At 42.2% G+C, this 19,574-nt stretch overlaps 1 protein-coding gene across 1 annotated transcript in view; it reads right to left on the bottom strand.

The window, feature by feature from the left end:
- Positions 1–19,574, bottom strand: part of MCTP1 (multiple C2 and transmembrane domain containing 1) — a 1,082,102-nt gene that overhangs the window by 571,951 nt on the left and 490,577 nt on the right. Inside the window, exons 9-10 of the mRNA XM_040342284.1 lie at positions 6,156–6,326; positions 4,846–4,976 (exon numbers count right to left, since the gene is read on the bottom strand). Of these exons, the coding sequence (XP_040198218.1) occupies positions 4,846–4,976; positions 6,156–6,326 (302 nt within the window). The remainder of the gene's footprint in view (positions 1–4,845; positions 4,977–6,155; positions 6,327–19,574) is intronic.

Consider the following 19,574-nt stretch of genomic DNA (forward strand, 5'->3'; position numbering starts at 1 on the left):
CTGCACTCTGCACCCTGTACGCAGCCTATTCATGAACTGCACTCTGTACGCAGCTCAATCTTTAACTCTGAATGTACTCCTGAACCTTGATCTCTGTATGTAATGCACTCCTGTCATCTGCATGTAACACATTTCTGCACTTTGTATGTAGTACACTACTGAATTCTGCACTCTGTATGTAACAAACTCTTGAACTCTGCACTCTATATGTTGCACACTCCTGAACTCTGCACTCTGTATGTAGTGGATTTCTAAACTCTGTACTCTGCACTCCTGAACTCTGCACTTTGTACATACATAGGCGTGTGCAGGGGGTGTGCCCGGGCACACCCCAATCACTCTGTGCGGTGCCAATTCCCCCTTGTGCCTGGGATTTCCCCCCTGTGTTGTGCATCCCCACCGCAGTGCTGCTGGCTTTCCTCCTCTTCCCTGGTTGCTGCAGGGCTTGTTTTAGGATGGAGATCAGGAAAAGGGGCTAATCATTATGTTATTTAAAAGCCCCTTCATTTTCTAAATGAACACAATCACTCACTGTGTTCAATCTTATAGAGTTTACTATGCTTTCATTTGTGAATGAAAAACCACTCAGCATTGATCATTTCCCATTCATTCACTGTTCAGTGCAGCTGAAGCTGCAGAGAAAGGCATGTGTGTTTGAGATTTTGGGTGCACACCCTAATGCAATAGGCTGCGCACATGCCTGAACTCTGCATTCTGTATGTAACACACTCCTGGTATTTAGCAATGCCCCATCAAAACTCTCCCACTGTTATTGCAGTTTAGCCACTCCCACCATTTGATCCAATGCGCTCTCCCCACCACCCCCTGCCATGTCCCTAGTAAAGATATTGTATTTCACTTCCTGTTGTGACACCCTGAACTGGAAGTGTGTGGGAACTTCCCAATGAAGACAGTAGTCATAGTCATAAATACTTGAATAATCTTTTCAAGCTCGTTTAGTAAAAGCGTGTCCCCATTGAGAGATTTTTCGCTGACTCCCTGTTTTGTCTGACACCAGTGAAATAGATAGAGAAATCTCACAAACAGGGACAAAGACAGCAATAAAACAAAATTGTGGTTTTAATCTTTCTCATCTTTATCAACATTTTGGGTAGCAACAAGTAACATTTTATGGGTAGCGTTAAAGCTTTATTTGCATTTACTGAATTCTTCTTCCACAGCAGATGACATTAAAGTGGACATTTTTGTTTTAAAAAATGTTTTTTTGCATTAGAGGCTGCCAAATAAATAAATACCTGGTGTTCTTGTCGGCAGCTTGCACTCCTCCTTCCCAGTGGCAACAATCTGCAGGATGATCTTCCCTTTACAGTGTTGTCATTTGTTTGTGCCTGCTCTAGTCCTGTGTCTCAAACAGCTGTTTTTCTGCAGAGTTCCCTGTACCTCTCTAACATACCCACGTGACATAACCCCCATAGCAGTCCTGCCAATCCTGGGTCACAGTCCTCCTGGCCCCTCCTGTTTGTTTACAGCCAATCACTCTCCTCAGCGTCCTCATAGCCAACTAATGGGAAATGTAATATGCTTTTGAGTCTATGGAAATACAGCGCTTAGTGCTAAAAGGCATGGATGAACTCAGGGACGCAACTTGAAGTTTGTGGGTCCCGAAGCAAAAGTTGACCTGGGGCCCCTCACTGCCCCTAAGTTACTTCCACCCTGTGCCAAGATACTCCAAGTTGCTCCCAGCTACAAGTGCACACAATGTGGGGGGCAGAAAAGGCTACACTCTAAGCTGCCAGATGATAGTGGTGGGCTTGTATGTAAAAAAGGAAACTCAGCAGGCCCTTTGACTTCCCGATTCACATACAAGCCCATCGCTTTCACTAGGCAGCTAAAAATGTTGCCTGCCTGCTCCCACCTTGTGTGCAGGGCTGAGCAGGGCAGGGAGGGGCTGTACTGGGATGGATGGGGAGGCTGAGCAGAGAGTGCACCACTGGGGAAAAGGGCTTGCCCCGTCACCCAGTGTAGGTGAAACCAGAAAAGAGGAATAAAGTGTCACTCACCACCAATGATTGTGGGATTTTTTTATTTTTATAGGTGGAGACACTGGAGAGGGGGACTTATACAAAGTCTATAGAGAATGTACTCCCTTAGTCAGTGACATATCTGGGCCACTGACTGGAGCACTACCTCCACCCTGCTTTGCACAGTCACAATGCTACATCCTGTAGACTGGGTAATTCAGTCACAAGAGCACACATAGAGCAGGATAAACAACGGTGCCCTCAAATCAGTCACAATTCACCTTTACAGGTTTTGGGACATCACCCCAAATCCTTCACCTTCACACCTCAGATCGGCACTAATGCCCCGTACAGAAGATCGGACATTCCGACAACAAAACCGTGGATACATTTCCGATGGATGTTGCCTCAAACTTCTCTTGCATACACACGGTCACACAATTGTTTTCGGAAAATCCAAACGTCAAGAAGGCGGTGATGTACAACACTACGACGAGCCGAGAAAAATTAAGTTCAATGATTCCGAGCATGCGTCTAATTGATTCCGAGCATGCGTAGAATTTTTGTGCATTGAATCATGTACATATGTTGGAATTTCTGACAACAACTTTTGTTGTCGGAAAATTCGAGAACCAGCTCTCAAATTTTTGTTGTCGGAAATTCCGACAGCAAATGTCCGATGGAGCATACACACGGTCGGATTTTCCGACAACAAGCTCATATCGAACATTACCCCAGTTTCTGCACATTCATACTTCAGATCACCCCATTTTCTGCACCTGAACACCGCAGATTAGTCCTAATTCCTGCACCTTCACACCTCATATCAGTCCCAATTCCTGCACCTGTACATTTGTAGTCACCAGTCCAAAATGACAGCATGCCGCTCAGTGCATCTGACTCAACATTAGGACCAAATCTAGCCTGTCTTATGTAGGGGTGAAAGAAAAAATATTGGGGGGCAAAGGATGGGTAGTCAGCAGGGCAGAGGATAGGGTCAACGGTTTGTAGAGGGTAGGGGAGTGTACAGAGGCCAGCAGGTCAGAGAATGGGAGGTCAGCATGGGAGTGTACAGGGGTTATCAAAGCAGAGGACTGGGGTCAGTAGGGTGGAGAACAGGGTTCAGCAGGGTGGGGACAAGGGTTAGTGGGGCATTGGATGGAGTAAACAGAACATAGGACAGGGGTCAGCGGGGCAGAGGGCAAGGATCAGTGGGGCTGAGGATAGGGCCAGTGGGGCTGAGGATGGGATAAGCAGGGCAGTGAACGGGGTAAGCAGAGCAAAGGATGGAATAGCAGGACATAGAGCAGAAATCTGCAGGGCAGAGTATGGAGATCTGCAGGGCAGGGTCAATCACCAGTCCAAAACAACAGCACGCAGCTTGGGGAGTCCGACTCAACATCAGGACCAAATCCAGCCTGTCTGATGTGGGGGGTGCAGGAGAAAATGTCAGGGGGGCAGAGGAAGGGGAGTCAGCAGGGTAGATGATAGGTTCAGTGGTTTGTATGGGAGTGTACAGAGGCCAGCAGGACAGAGAACTGAAGGTCAGCATGGGAGTGTACAGGGGTCAAAAAAGCAGAGGATAGGGGTCAGTAGGGTGGAGAATGGGATTCAGCAGGGTGGTCAACAGGGGTAATTAGGGCAGAGGAAAGGGTGTCAGCAGGGCAGTGTGTACAGGGGTCAGCAGTGCAGAGGATAGAATCAACAGGGCATAGGACTGCTCCCATAGGGCATAGGACAAGGGTCAGTGAGATGGGGGCGCACGGAGACACAGGATGGGGTATCCTGGGTCTCCATGCGCCCCCACCTCCCGCGCAATCGGGCCAGGCCGGCAATTGTGGCCGCGGCTTTGCGGCCTTCTGCAGGCCTAAGCTTCCTTCCCCGGGCGCCAGGTCGCTAATTCCAGTTGCAATTGCGACCGGGCGCCCCGGATTTTGTTGAACCCTGGTTTAAGAAAAGTTTGTCCTTCATGGTCCCACTGTATGTAGAAATGTAGCCCCAATCGCTTGCTCACTCCAGAGTAGGACATTGGAATTTGTACTGTACATAGAACAGTGCATATGACCACAACTAACAAGCACTGCTCATTCAAAACAAACGGAAGTGAGAGGGGAATAGAAAAGATTTAGGTGTTGATGGAGGGTGTTAATTATTTTTTTATAAAAACACAGTTAGACTCTATCAAAGTCGCACAAACACATAATAGAGCTATTTTGGCAGCAGCCCACTATACTTGTTGGCTTAGGTAGAGAATTACAACACTGTGACTGCGTGCAAACATGAAGGAAAGCTCCATGTAGATAGAGCCTTTTCTGGGAACTGAACCCAAGAACCAAGACCATGCTGCGTAAATCATTTTAATCTCAACTTGACTTAGTGACTACACTTACTCTTTGCAGGCATGTTGGTCAGTATTCTTTTTTCTGTTTTGAAGATTGTGCAATTAACTTTGTTTGCATGCACAGCACAAGGTACTTATTCATTTTATTTTGTATTTCTCTATCTACCAATCTTTTCTATCTATCTATCTATCTGTCTGTCTGTCTGTCTGTCTGTCTGTCTGTCTGTCTGTCTGTCTGTCTATCTATCTATCTATCTATCTATCTGTTTAACAATATATATGCATAGCTGGGTGCAAAATAGACATTTGTTTCCCAGCTTATAAACAGATTATTTTCGGCAATCAGTGAAGTCATATTTTAGCACTTTAAGTAACACATAATAACAGAGGAAACCTTTTTTTCCAGAAAAAGGTAAAATATGACATCTGCTGGCTAAAATGTGAATTTTTTTATTGGCTTTTATTTAAGATGCAATTAAAGGAACAGAGATAAGCAGGTATAAGCATTTTGCAGTTCCCTACCTTCCAATAAAGTCATCTCTCTTGCCTGCATCTTTATCCCATACTGTGATGTCAATTACACCTCCTTGTTCCTCGAAGAGATGCATTGTAAACTGCTCCCTCCACTGAGGGTTCAGGGTCTTTGGAAGAGTCTAAATGGAGACAATCAAAATGTGGTGAAGATTTTTTATGCACTATAAGTGAGAATTGTTGTACTACATTCTATCAATACAGTGTGAATACATTGATTATGCTGTCCTTCTTCCATGTAAAAAATATCAGCCTACCGTATATCAGTAATTCTTATTAAATGAATACAATTTAACACACTACTAATGCTTTAAGGCCTTTCTATAAAACATTTGTTTAGGAAAAAGCCACACACATTCATGCATACTGAACAAATTTTGGCCATAATTCTGTCTCATGGCCAGAATGGGGTATCATTTTCTGAAATACCTCAATGAAAGAATATAATGTATTTAGGCCAATAAATGGCATTAACAATCATAGGGATTACTGTATAATGCAGCCCAAATTCATACAGCATGCACAGAAGTGTGTGACTTCCGTCCAGTTAATGTTTTATAAATAGACCCTCTATGTGAAAGCTGACTAGTGACTATCAGTTTCTCCACCATATGCAGCCTTACTGATGGGGACAGATGACAAATTAATATTCAACTGCCCCTAGTATCCTAATTATGGTTACAAGTGTTCTCTCGGTATATGCCCGTGTTCACTAAGAGTCTCTTTTAACACATTGGACGTCTTTAACAGTCTATTGTAATGGATATGGAAATAGGGACATCTTCAATTTAAGATAAAGAGTATGAGTAATACACCACAGTATTAGTGATAAACTACACTATGTACTAGACCCACTCTTTAGACCCTCTATGTACACTACTTATCAATATATAATTGTTTTGCCATATCTATTTTGAGTTTGTTGGGGCTACGGGAATGATCATTTAAGTGGTGGCTGATATTCTGTTGATATAAAGCCTAAAACTGTTCACCGCTATATAACCAAAACTCATAAAAACGTACCTACATGTTGCTCACACCCATATCCACGAAGGATACATAGGGTGGGCCAACTCAATATTGAACCCTATAGACTAAGACTGGGATGCCATTAAAGTTCATGCTTGTGTAAAGGCATGTGCCCCAATACTTTTGTCAATATAGTGTAAATTAGGTCCACACATCTTATATCTAACTTAGCTTCTTCATTCTTCTTCATTCTCTTAAGCCAACCCTGATGGCAGAGTATAATAACACAATTCTGTATTTCTACACAAAAACACACAAAAAAAAACAGTTACCTTGCTTTTGTATTTTTGATGTCCTAGCCGGAACTTCACATAAGGGTCACTTAGTCCATTAGCATCCATGGCTTTGAGCTCTTGCCCCTCAATAAGTGTAATGCTCACTACTCCTCTCCAAAAGTGGGATTTTCGGTGCAGGTCTGATATTCTTAAGCTCTGGGTCTGAAACTAAATGACAGGATATAAAAAAGTTAACTACTTTTTGCTCTATTTTAGTCATATCCTAGTTGTACTTTAAACCCTGTATGGCTTAAAGTAGAACTTTAGTCAGAAAATTAAGTCCTGCTAGATCACTTCAGGCTCACACCTTTTGCAGGTATAGATATGTAAAACACTAAACATAAGTGCCTATACTGTTTAACCACTTAAGCCCCGGACCTTTAGGCAGCTAAATGCCCAGACCAGGTTTTGCGATTCGGCACTGCGTCGCTTTAACAGACAATTGCGCGGTCGTGCAACGTGGCTCCCAAACAAAATTGGCATCCTTTTTTCCCCACAAATAGAGCTTTCTTTTGGTGGTATTTGATCACCTCTGCGGTTTTTATTTTTTGCGCTATAAACAAAAGTAGAGCGACAATTTTGAAAAAAATTCAATATTTTTTACATTTTGTTATAATAAATATCGCCCAAAAACATATCTAAAAAAAGTTTTACCCTCAGTTTAGGCCGATACGTATTCTTCGACCTATTTTTAGTAAAAAAAATCGCAATAAGCGTTTATCGATTGGTTTGCGCAAAATTTATAGTGTTTACAAAATAGGGGATAGTTTTATTGCATTTTTATTAATATTATATATTTTTTTACTACTAATGGCAGCGATCAGCGATTTTTTTCATGACTGCGACATTATGGCAGACACTTCGGACAATTTTGACACATTTTTGGGACCATTGTCATTTTCAGAGCAAAAAATGCATTTAAATTGCATTGTTTATTGTGAAAATGACAGTTGCAGTTTGGGAGTTAACCACAGGGGGCGCTGTAGGAGTTAGGGTTCACCTAGTGTGTGTTTACAACTGTAGGGGGGTGTGGCTGTAGGACTGACGTCATAGATCGAGTCTCCCTTATATAAGGGATCACTCGATCGATACGCCGCCACAGTGAAGCACGGGGAAGCCATGTTTACACACGGCTCTCCCCGTTCTTCAGCTCCGGGGAGCGATCCTGACGGAGCGGCTATAAACAAATAGCCGTCGTCCCGGATCGCTCCCCGAGGGAACCCAACCGCCGCATGTAGCGGGGGGGGGGGTCCCGATCGGACCCCCCACCCACTAGAAGGCAAGGACGTACATGTACGCCCATTTGCCTGTACGTGCCATTCTGTGGACGTACATATACATGCGGCGGTCGGGAAGTGGTTAAAATCCAGTAATACACTGCCTCACCCTGCTCTACACATGCTCAGTTGCTCTCTATTTTTTTAGCACTGTGCTGAAAATCAGAGCCACTAGAGGCTGATCTGCTGCCTAATGGGCTCTCGGCATCAGCAAAATGGCAGCCTCCAGCAAGACAAAATTGGAGCAATGCTGGATGCAATTTACAGCACACACTGATTTTGATACCATAATTATTAATGTGGAATGAATGTTCTTTGCTAAAAAACATTGGGCTAGATTCAGATAGATCAGCGGATCTTTAGATCCGCGTAATCTATCTTATTTACGATCCGCCAGCACAATTTTTTGAGGCAAGTGCTGTATTCAGAAAGCACTTACCTCGAAACTTGCGCCGGCGGATCGTAACTCCCCCGGCGGAATTCAAATTCCGCGGCTAGGGGGAGTGTATTATTTAAATCAGGCGCGTTTCCTGGCGCCGATCGTACTGCGCCTGCACCGGCCACGATTTTTCCCAGTGCGCATGCTCCAAATGACGTCGCTAGAACGTCTTTGTTTTCGGCGTGAACGTAAATTACGTCCATCCGTATTCGCGACTGACTTACGCAAACGACGTGCGGGAACGACGGCCATATTTAACATTAGATACGCCGCATATAGCAGGGGTAAGTATACGCCGGTAAAAGCCGTACGCGAACGACGTAAAAAAAACCCGGGAGATTGCAGCCTAAGATCCGACGGTGTAAGTCACTTAGATATGAATAATGGTAGGTGTAATGGCGCTAAAAACACTAAAAAAATGCTTAATCAATATATAATCCCATATAGTAATAAACAAAGAAATCCGTAGTGAGTCCTCCAATGGATATAAATATAATGTGTTCCACTCTGAGTAAATCCTGGAATACCATCCAGCATCAATAAAAAATGTGAAGGGTATTAATAGTGGTAAATAATAATAAATGATAAGTGAACAGCTGTGCCAAGTACTGCACAATGTTGCATCAATCCAAAAAATATATAGTAACTAAATGAACATCAATAATTGTGAAAAACAAATCCAATCTTATAAAACCACCAAAAACGATAGTCCATTTAAAGTGCAGCGTGCAATACTTAAAGTGCAACAAATTCCAAAGTGATCCGAAATATTAATAAGACATGCAAAAAAATATAATTAAAGCATGAAGAAAATATTAAAATCCGTATGTGAAAAAATATATCCAGTGAAGCAAATAACAATGTCTCTAAAGTTCACCAAATAAGATTAAAAAAATTTGTAAAGGCAAAGTGATACTCATCAAATGTCACAATGCATAGAATGATGAAAAAAACAGCAATAATAAATAATGTTCAGTGTAAAGATGTGCTCCAAATCACAGATCATTAATATCCACAGCATTCAGTGATCCATGCTGGATGTGCATACATGCTTAAAAAACTTTCACCATCAGGCTTCCCAGAAGTGTCCAACAGACTAGGTGTTCCAGCCCCTTACCTCAGAGCGGCTTATATATAAGCCTAAATGGATGTCTCACAGGCAGTCAGCTGTTCATCCAGCCCTTCAATCCCACGACTCGGTCACGGATACTTGCAGTCTCTCAGAGGGAATATAAAGCAAGGGGAGCCTCCATAGTGTAGTAACATCAAAGCATTTTATTAAAAACAAGTAAACACTTACATTTCTAATGGTACAAAATCGGCGTGTAAAATCTTTGTGTCTCCCGCTCTACGGCCGCGAGCGGGTGACGTCACCAGCAGCTCCTCCACGTCCTCACGCGTATCGCAACTGATCAACGTTGCTTACTCATAGGGTGGAGAGCGGCTGGTATGGAGGTGACTTAAATAGCGCCAGGGGGGCATCCTAATAACATCCAAACTAACGTATAAAGAAACAAATTCCTGATGTGAAGTACAAGGACTTCTAACAATGTATATAAGACTGAAGAAAATATATAATAGAGATAAAATGAATACTAATGCAACCGCGCTCAGAGTGCTCACTCTGGTGGTCAATACATGATATTACAAGATGTATTCAACATAGGCAGACGATAATGACAACCTCTAATTAAGCTGGAAAATAGACAATTCCCATATATAACCAAACGAGGAAAAAACATGATGTTTGACCAATAATATCCAGATAGCTCAATACACTATATCTAGACAAATCCAGGTCAGTCAGAGCAATAACCACGCATAATAGTTACTAAAAAAACTAATGCTTGTGGACCAATAATCTTGCTCAATAAAACGAATAAAATATAATACTGATGTGGACAAATTCTAAATAAGACCAGATAATAAAACTGAAGAATGGGGGTCAGAATCTATGATAATAGAATAGATTTCAACTACTTAATTTAAAATCATTAAAATAGTAAAACTTCTAAAAAAGTGGAGAAGGAGATAAAATTTCTAGTAATTGGATATAAAACAATTCAAATCAAATTCCACATTGTGTCCATGAGGTATTAAAGTGCATAATTCGTGTATCCAGCGGGATTCTGCCTGGCTAATTTTTTGCACTTTATTGTCACCTCTCCAGTGCGGTTTATATTTCTCAATGCCCCATACCATTAGAGAGGAGGGGTCTTTATTGTGGTAACGTTCGTAATGGCGGGACAAACTGTGTTTGGGGTACCCATTTTTTATGTTTTGTGTATGTTCACGCAATCTTTTCCATAAATTTCTTTTAGTTCTGCCAACATACTGTATTTTACATGGACATTCAAGAAGGTACACTACCCCTTCCGTGTCACAGGAAATAAAATCTTTAATTTTATACTCTTTCCCTGTGACACTGGATTTAAAGCCTTCCTTTTTCTTTTTGCTCTCTTTTGTATGTTTGCATGTAAAACATCTCTTGCAGGGGTAGTATCCTTTTTCATTAAAAAATGAGAAACTCTTTTTCTCCGGTGGATCCAATACATTCTTAGCTATCATGTCTCTTAGGGTGGGGGCCCTTCTGTATGTAAATATTGGTTTTTCTGGTAAAATTGATGACAAATGTCGATCGGCTTTCACAATATGCCAATATTTTTTGCAAATTGCTTCAAGCTGCTTATGCTGGACACTATAGTCCATTATCAGTGGTACTTTTCCAGCAAAGGCATTATTCTTTACAGAGTCCTGAATAAGGGTAATTCTGTCTAGGGCCGCGACATCTTTGATTTTTTTCTCAATATAGTCCTCTTTATAGCCCTTTTCAACAAATCTTTTGCCAATAAACTTAGCTTGTTCCAGAAATACCTCAGTCTTTGTACAATTTCTTCTTAGTCTTAAAAACTGCCCCTTGGGGATGTTCTCCAGCCAAGGGGTGTGGTGACAGCTATCCAAGGGCAAGTAGCTATTTCTGTCTACAGTTTTAAAATGCGTTTTGGTTACTAGTTTAACCCCTTCTCTTGCAATTTCCAAGTCCAGAAAACTAATTTTCTCGTCACTGATCTCCCAGGTTAATTTAATATTTTTGTCATTGGAGTTCAAATAAAAGCCGAAATCTAAAAGGCTCTCCCTATCTCCTGACCAAATAATTAAAATATCATCAATAAAACGCCGATATAAAAGTAGTTGTTGTGGTTTTCTGTTATATAAAACCTCTGCTTCCCACTCCGCCATATAGAGGTTTGCCACACTGGGAGCATACTTGGCTCCCATCGCTATCCCGCAAATTTGTTTAAAATAATCATCACCGTACCAAAAATAATTGTGATCAAGACTATATTCCAAGCACTTAAGTATAAAGCTCTTCTGTGTACTTTTTAGATCACTGAGACCAGTTAGCGCCCAATTAGTGGCTTGGATTGCTTCTTCATGGTTGATGATGGTATACAGAGATGAAACATCAGCTGTAGCCATATATATAGAGCTCCCATCAACAGAGATAGTGTCAAGAAGCTGGATCAGGTCATTTTTTAATGAAAAAGGATACTACCCCTGCAAGAGATGTTTTACATGCAAACATACAAAAGAGAGCAAAAAGAAAAAGGAAGGCTTTAAATCCAGTGTCACAGGGAAAGAGTATAAAATTAAAGATTTTATTTCCTGTGACACGGAAGGGGTAGTGTACCTTCTTGAATGTCCATGTAAAATACAGTATGTTGGCAGAACTAAAAGAAATTTATGGAAAAGATTGCGTGAACATACACAAAACATAAAAAATGGGTACCCCAAACACAGTTTGTCCCGCCATTACGAACGTTACCACAATAAAGACCCCTCCTCTCTAATGGTATGGGGCATTGAGAAATATAAACCGCACTGGAGAGGTGACAATAAAGTGCAAAAAATTAGCCAGGCAGAATCCCGCTGGATACACGAATTATGCACTTTAATACCTCATGGACACAATGTGGAATTTGATTTGAATTGTTTTATATCCAATTACTAGAAATTTTATCTCCTTCTCCACTTTTTTAGAAGTTTTACTATTTTAATGATTTTAAATTAAGTAGTTGAAATCTATTCTATTATCATAGATTCTGACCCCCATTCTTCAGTTTTATTATCTGGTCTTATTTAGAATTTGTCCACATCAGTATTATATTTTATTCGTTTTATTGAGCAAGATTATTGGTCCACAAGCATTAGTTTTTTTAGTAACTATTATGCGTGGTTATTGCTCTGACTGACCTGGATTTGTCTAGATATAGTGTGTATTGAGCTATCTGGATATTATTGGTCAAACATCATGTTTTTTCCTCGTTTGGTTATATATGGGAATTGTCTATTTTCCAGCTTAATTAGAGGTTGTCATTATCGTCTGCCTATGTTGAATACATCTTGTAATATCATGTATTGACCACCAGAGTGAGCACTCTGAGCGCGGTTGCATTAGTATTCATTTTATCTCTATTATATATTTTCTTCAGTCTTATATACATTGTTAGAAGTCCTTGTACTTCACATCAGGAATTTGTTTCTTTATACGTTAGTTTGGATGTTATTAGGATGCCCCCCTGGCGCTATTTAAGTCACCTCCATACCAGCCGCTCTCCACCCTATGAGTAAGCAACGTTGATCAGTTGCGATACGCGTGAGGACGTGGAGGAGCTGCTGGTGACGTCACCCGCTCGCGGCCGTAGAGCGGGAGACACAAAGATTTTACACGCCGATTTTGTACCATTAGAAATGTAAGTGTTTACTTGTTTTTAATAAAATGCTTTGATGTTACTACACTATGGAGGCTCCCCTTGCTTTATATTCCCTCTGAGAGACTGCAAGTATCCGTGACCGAGTCGTGGGATTGAAGGGCTGGATGAACAGCTGACTGCCTGTGAGACATCCATTTAGGCTTATATATAAGCCGCTCTGAGGTAAGGGGCTGGAACACCTAGTCTGTTGGACACTTCTGGGAAGCCTGATGGTGAAAGTTTTTTAAGCATGTATGCACATCCAGCATGGATCACTGAATGCTGTGGATATTAATGATCTGTGATTTGGAGCACATCTTTACACTGAACATTATTTATTATTGCTGTTTTTTTCATCATTCTATGCATTGTGACATTTGATGAGTATCACTTTGCCTTTACAAATTTTTTTAATCTTATTTGGTGAACTTTAGAGACATTGTTATTTGCTTCACTGGATATATTTTTTCACATACGGATTTTAATATTTTCTTCATGCTTTAATTATATTTTTTTGCATGTCTTATTAATATTTCGGATCACTTTGGAATTTGTTGCACTTTAAGTATTGCACGCTGCACTTTAAATGGACTATCGTTTTTGGTGGTTTTATAAGATTGGATTTGTTTTTCACAATTATTGATGTTCATTTAGTTACTATATATTTTTTGGATTGATGCAACATTGTGCAGTACTTGGCACAGCTGTTCACTTATCATTTATTATTATTTACCACTATTAATACCCTTCACATTTTTTATTGATGCTGGATGGTATTCCAGGATTTACTCAGAGTGGAACACATTATATTTATATCCATTGGAGGACTCACTACGGATTTCTTTGTTTATTACTATATGGGATTATATATTGATTAAGCATTTTTTTAGTGTTTTTAGCGCCATTACACCTACCATTATTCATATCTGTCTTGAGTGTGAGAACACTTTTTGTCGTGGCTGCTATTTTAATTTTAATTTTAATTTTAGTTTAGAATTATCCTTGATTAGGTTGGTTTGCGCATTGGTTCCCCCTCTTATTATAATTGTAAGTCACTTAGACCTGTCGGATCTAAGGGAGATCTATGCGTAACTGATTCTTATGAATCAGTCGCATAGATCCGACTGTCGGATCTCAGAGATACAACAGTGTATCAGGAGATACGGCATCGTATCTCTTTCTGAATCTCCCCCATTATTTTTTATTAATTTGTTATGGTAAAGTTTCACTTTAAGTACATTTTTTCTTTAATTTTACCTTACGATCTAGAAGACAGATGAATACAGGGGGGTCTGTTTTGAATCTCTCCTAAGTATCTACAGTTAGTTGTATATATGTAAATATAATCACAAGCAAGATATTCATTTGTACCACCAGCAATGAAGCCCAGAAGATGTAGGTCCTATATACATCTGTGGGTGCCATTGGGCTCATTTACACCACGTGCAGAGAACTACATTAATCTGTACAGATCAACACAGGCTCGAAGCAAAGACACATAGAAAGCAATTGTTTTCTGTGTCCTGTTAACCCCACAATACTGCCTTGAGGTGGGTTGCAGTGGGTTGCAGGCATGCTGCATTTCTCTGCACTGAACTGGACCTCACCTCATGTCACCGCCCTGCAGCTCTGAATTTATTTGTGATATTCCAATGAACTTGAACTAAGAAAAAGGTAAACAGTGTGTTGCATTGTAACAATGCAAGGCACCACATATACATGATGGACACCCAGTCCGTACCCTAAAACAGCTGGTTTTATTGTGCAAGCTAGTATGAATGAACACTAAAAGCATGGAGCATCACATATTTCACATATTTATTTGTAAAAAATTTGGGAAAACATTTATTAGTTTCCTTCCACTTCACAATTATGTGCCACTTTGTGTTGGTCTATCACATAAAATCCCAATAAAATACGTTTATGTTTTTGGTAGCAACATGACAAAATGTGGAAAATTTCAAGGGGTATAAATACTTTTACAAGGAACTGTAAATATAGATGTTTACTGTGAGATCACTGGTGCATGCGATCTGAAGGAACGTCCCACCTGTGCCATAACAGGCGGCTCCTGCGGGCATGCGTGGAGTGTGTCATAGCGACTCCAGCCAGTTACAGAGCCGGAATCCGTGAACCCGGAAGCAAAACGGATGAAGATAGAAGCTGCCTCCAGATCTGACATTTCAGCTTTATGGAAAACTATCGATTACAAAAGAGGTTTCTGGAACTTCCAGCTAGGGGTAGCAGGGCAATCAGGTCCCCCATAGAGAGGTAGGTAATTAGTAGAAAAAGTGGGTGCTCATAGGTACCCACTGCTGTTGCTCTGCTGTACCCTGAATGCAGACTGCTGTTGCTCTGTTGTACCCTGAATACCAATGTATAAAAGACTGAGAAGCATAAGTAACTAAAAAGCTGGATTATGAGCTTGATGAATAATACATTGGAAAAATCTCCAACTCTGTTTATGTGTATTGACTAAATACAGCACAACACTTGAGCACAAGTCTATTTCTCTGCCTATTTACATTTAAGTGGTTGTTCTCTATACAAAACATATTGCTTTAATATTACAAAACATGAGGATTACTGAGTCAATGTTGCATAAATAGAGCAGATTTCACTATGCATAATTTCCATGCTGCAGACACTGGATACAAGGAACATAATCCAGTAATGTCATAAAAAAAAAAAAAGTCCTGATATCTCTTTACAGTCAAAATGGACCTGAGTTCCAAAGTAAAGATCAGCTATGTTATAAGGAACACCTAGAAATGTTAATTTGTGCCCAAGGCAGTAAGTAGTACCCAAAACATTTCCATTTGTCTGGAATTCCTCCTGAAAATAGTAGTACACTTCTTGGTTTGTAAGTGAGATTAGGCACTCCTGTGCCTGTGGCCTCACAAGCCCTGTTTACACAGGGTGTACTATATTGTATGTAGCACAGACCCTGGACTGGTCTGACTGTTTGGTCCCAGGTTCGATTACCTGATAGGCACACAACAGCCAGGCGCACAGTAGTTCACAGTTACGTGAGTCAGGGAACAGGCTGTACTTGTCTTTTTGTAGTTCTATTTTGTATAAAGAAGTGGGAAAGGGTGAGCTTTGGGATACTCCAATAAACTTCAACAAACTGTGGCAGAGGACACTAAAAACTATCTACCCCTTCGGGGTGAGGGCACCTTCTTTAAATTGAAGATAAACTGGAACTAAACAGGGACTCCTCAACAGAAGTATAGCCCTGGATGTACAAACAATAAGCTCTCCAAAATAAGTTAAAGAAAGTCTCCAAGTCCAAGTGACTGGGACTCACGGGGGGGATTTTTTTTCCATAAAAAATGTTATTCAGTAAAGAACAACGAAACATACATGTTGAAGTAATTGCCACAGGACAGAATACACAGAATAGAATAATGTGAATGGTACCAAAAACAGGATACAACATGAGATTCCAAACAGAGTAAAAGACCACGACCGAAATGCTCACTGGGGGAGATTTACTAAACAGATAAATTGAAATCGTATCACCACAGAGTGGTACTGTGTATACGAGAAATGAGTAGACATATGCCACGTCCCGATATATTATATTTGGAAAATACGCTTTTGGATGATGGACTTTATAGACATGACACTAAATACATTTGTAGCACTACCCCCGAAGGAGCTGCTGGTTTAGATTTGGGCCTGCACTCTGCCTGTCAACCCCTGAAGTTTGGCTCGATCCCCACCTTGGCACAACTGGTCAATAATATGCTTGTGGAACGCAAATGGCAATAAGGGACCACAATGATACCACACAATAATAAATGTAGTTAATTATTGTTACCTTGATATTGGTCAACTGCCACTCAGCTGCTATAGACAAAGTCCCACACAGATATAGCTTAACCAGTGGTAAGATGTTTACTCAGCATGAGAAAATAAAACAAGTTCAGTTGGTGCTCTTATCTATTTGTATACCGATAAACAGAGTGAAAAGAAAGAATGATCACTTGATGCGTATAATGTAGAGGTAAAACTAACGCTAGTTCTCCCAAGTCGTTGTGTGGCTCTTAGGGCAATGTGTCTCTACTTGCGGCGCTGCAGACGCCAGCAAGTACCAATAGAACTATAGTACCCTTGCTCGACCCAGTTAACTATGTTGGTAAGCAAGTGCCCTCTCACCACATGAGACCTCGCCTTGCCGGTGTCCTCAGTCCAGAACTTCCCTTCAGTTCTCAGTCTCTCTGTGACACAAAGTCCCTGGTCCTCCGCGCGGCCTCTCGCTGGATACTGGTGGATAGGTGACTCCGGATGTTGCGAGGTGTAGACCCATCCCTCTCTGGTTCGGTCGACGAGACTGTCCACAAGGATCCCTTTCTGGCTAGGCGATCCGCTCTCTCTAACGTTAGGCCCAGGCTTCTATGGCCTAGGCGCACCCACAGCAGGCCTCTTGCCTGTTGAAAGATGGCGTCCCGAGAGAGCCGGCTGAGACCGTGCTTGTCTTAAATAAGTTCTCCCATCAGGCTGTGCGCGGTGCATTGTACTTTGATAGTACAGTGGCCTTGTGGGTAATGTAGTCTCAATTCCACCCACGGCGATAGAGTCTCTGTCTCTTGTACCACAATGCCCATAATGCCCATAATGCTTTGTCCTTAACATAACTGAACCAAACAAGCTTCAATAATATACACACAAGAAACACCAGAGGGAGCCAAATTTCTATTCAAGCACAATATTGCAGTCTGTTAAATGCATGCAATGGTAACCCCTTGATACACCAAGGGCCTGATTTACTATGCTATGTGCGCTGCGCTGGTTCATGCGTTAATTAGTACTCCGGGTGGAGGCTTAATTGGGCGCATGAACCAGCGTAGCAGCCGGCGCATTGAAACTAATATGTAAAGCCGCGCCGAACTCCCTATAGAAGTCTATGGGAGTAATCAAAAGTGTTCATTTTAAAGGCTAATCTGCAAGTTTTGTCCTAAAAAGTGTTTGGGGACCTCAGTCCTGTCCCAGGGAACATGTATCAATGCTTTTTTTATTTTTTAAAACGGCCGTTTTTTCGGGAGCAGTGAAATTAATAATTCTTAAAGTGAAACAATAAAAGTGAAATATTCCTTTAAATTTCGTACCTAGGGGGGGTGTAATGTCAGCATGTGAAATAGCGCATTTTTCCCGCACTTAGAACTCCCCCTGCACAAAGTGACATTCAGAAGGAAAAAAGTCATTTAAAATTCACACGCGGCTATAATGAATTGTCGGCTCTGACAATTCTAAAGGGATTCATTCATAAAACAAACAAAAAAATGTGTAGGGGTTCCCCCAAATTAAATTGCCAGGCCCTTCAGGTCTGGAATGGATATTAAGGGGAACCCCGCCGTAAAAACCAAAAAAAAAAAAGACGTTGCGGTTCCCGGCAAATATCCATTCCAGGCCCTTCAGGTCTGGTGTGGATTTTAAGGGGAACTCCACCCCAAATTGAAAAAAAAATGGCGTGGAGTCCCCCTAAAAATCCACACCAGACCCTTATCCGAGCACGTTGACCTGGCCGGCCGCAGAAAAGAGGGGGGGACAGAGTGTGGCCCCCCCCTCTCCTGAACCGCACCAGGCCACATGCCCTCAACATGGGGAGGATGTCCCCATGTTGATGGGGACAAGGGTCTCATCCCCACAACCCTTGCCCGGTGGTTGTGGGGGTATGCGGGCGGGAGGTTTATCAGAATCTGGAAGACCCCTTTAACAAAGGGGACCCCCAGATCCTGACCCCCCCCTGTGTGAAATGGTAATGGGGTACATTGTACCTCTACCATTTCACCCCAAAAAAAATGTCAAAGTGTTAAAAATTACAGTAGCCGGTTTTTGACAAATCTTTTAATAAAATCTTCTTTTCTTCTTTCCTTCGGGTTTCTTCCGCTGCTTCTTTCTTCTCGTCCACATCTTGCCCGACGTGTTCTTCTATCTTCTCCGTCCGTCCTTCAGCCTTCTGGTCACGCATCTTGCCCGTTGTCTTGTCCTGTCTTCTTCTCCGTCCTTCCGCCAGCCTCCTCGCATCTTGTGTCTTCTCCGGTCTTCTTCTCGGTCCGCCAGCCTTCTCGTCCCCGGACCCAGCGTTTGAATTTGAATTGGGCCGCCGTGTTCCCGCTCCTGGGACCCGCCCCCCTCTGACGCCACAAGTAAACTCCTTAGAAGGTCATGTGCGTCAGAGGGGGGCGGGGTCACATGAGTGTGACACGGCGGGAACTTCTTCTCCGGGCGGCGCGATTGAAATTGAATTCCCCCGCTGTGTGACGCTCTGTGACCCCGCCCCCCTCTGACGCACATGACCTTCTAAGGAGTTTACTTGTGGCGTCAGAGGGGGGCGGGTCCCAGGAGCGGGAACACGGCGGCCCAATTCAAATTCAAACGCTGGGTCCAGGGACGAGAAGGCTGGCGGACCGAGAAGAAGACCGGAGAAGACACAAGATGCGAGGAGGCTGGCGGAAGGACGGAGAAGAAGACAGGACAAGACAACGGGCAAGATGCGTGACCAGAAGGCTGAAGGACGGACGGAGAAGATAGAAGAACACGTCGGGCAAGATGTGGACGAGAAGACCCGAGAAAGAAGCAGCGGAAGAAACCCGAAGGAAAGAAGAAAAGAAGATTTTATTAAAAGATTTGTCAAAAACCGGCTACTGTAATTTTTAACACTTTGACATTTTTTTTGGGGTGAAATGGTAGAGGTACAATGTACCCCATTACCATTTCACACAGGGGGGGGGGGCAGGATCTGGGGGTCCCCTTTGTTAAAGGGGTCTTCCAGATTCTGATAAGCCCCCCGCCCGCATACCCCCACAACCACCGGGCAAGGGTTGTGGGGATGAGGCCCTTGTCCCCATCAACATGGGGACATCCTCCCCATGTTGAGGGCATGTGGCCTGGTGCGGTTCAGGAGAGGGGGGGGGGGCCGCACTCTGTCCCCCCCTCT

This window comes from Rana temporaria, chromosome 1 (genome assembly GCF_905171775.1).
Source record: "Rana temporaria chromosome 1, aRanTem1.1, whole genome shotgun sequence".
In the NCBI taxonomy this organism is placed as follows: domain Eukaryota; kingdom Metazoa; phylum Chordata; class Amphibia; order Anura; family Ranidae; genus Rana; species Rana temporaria.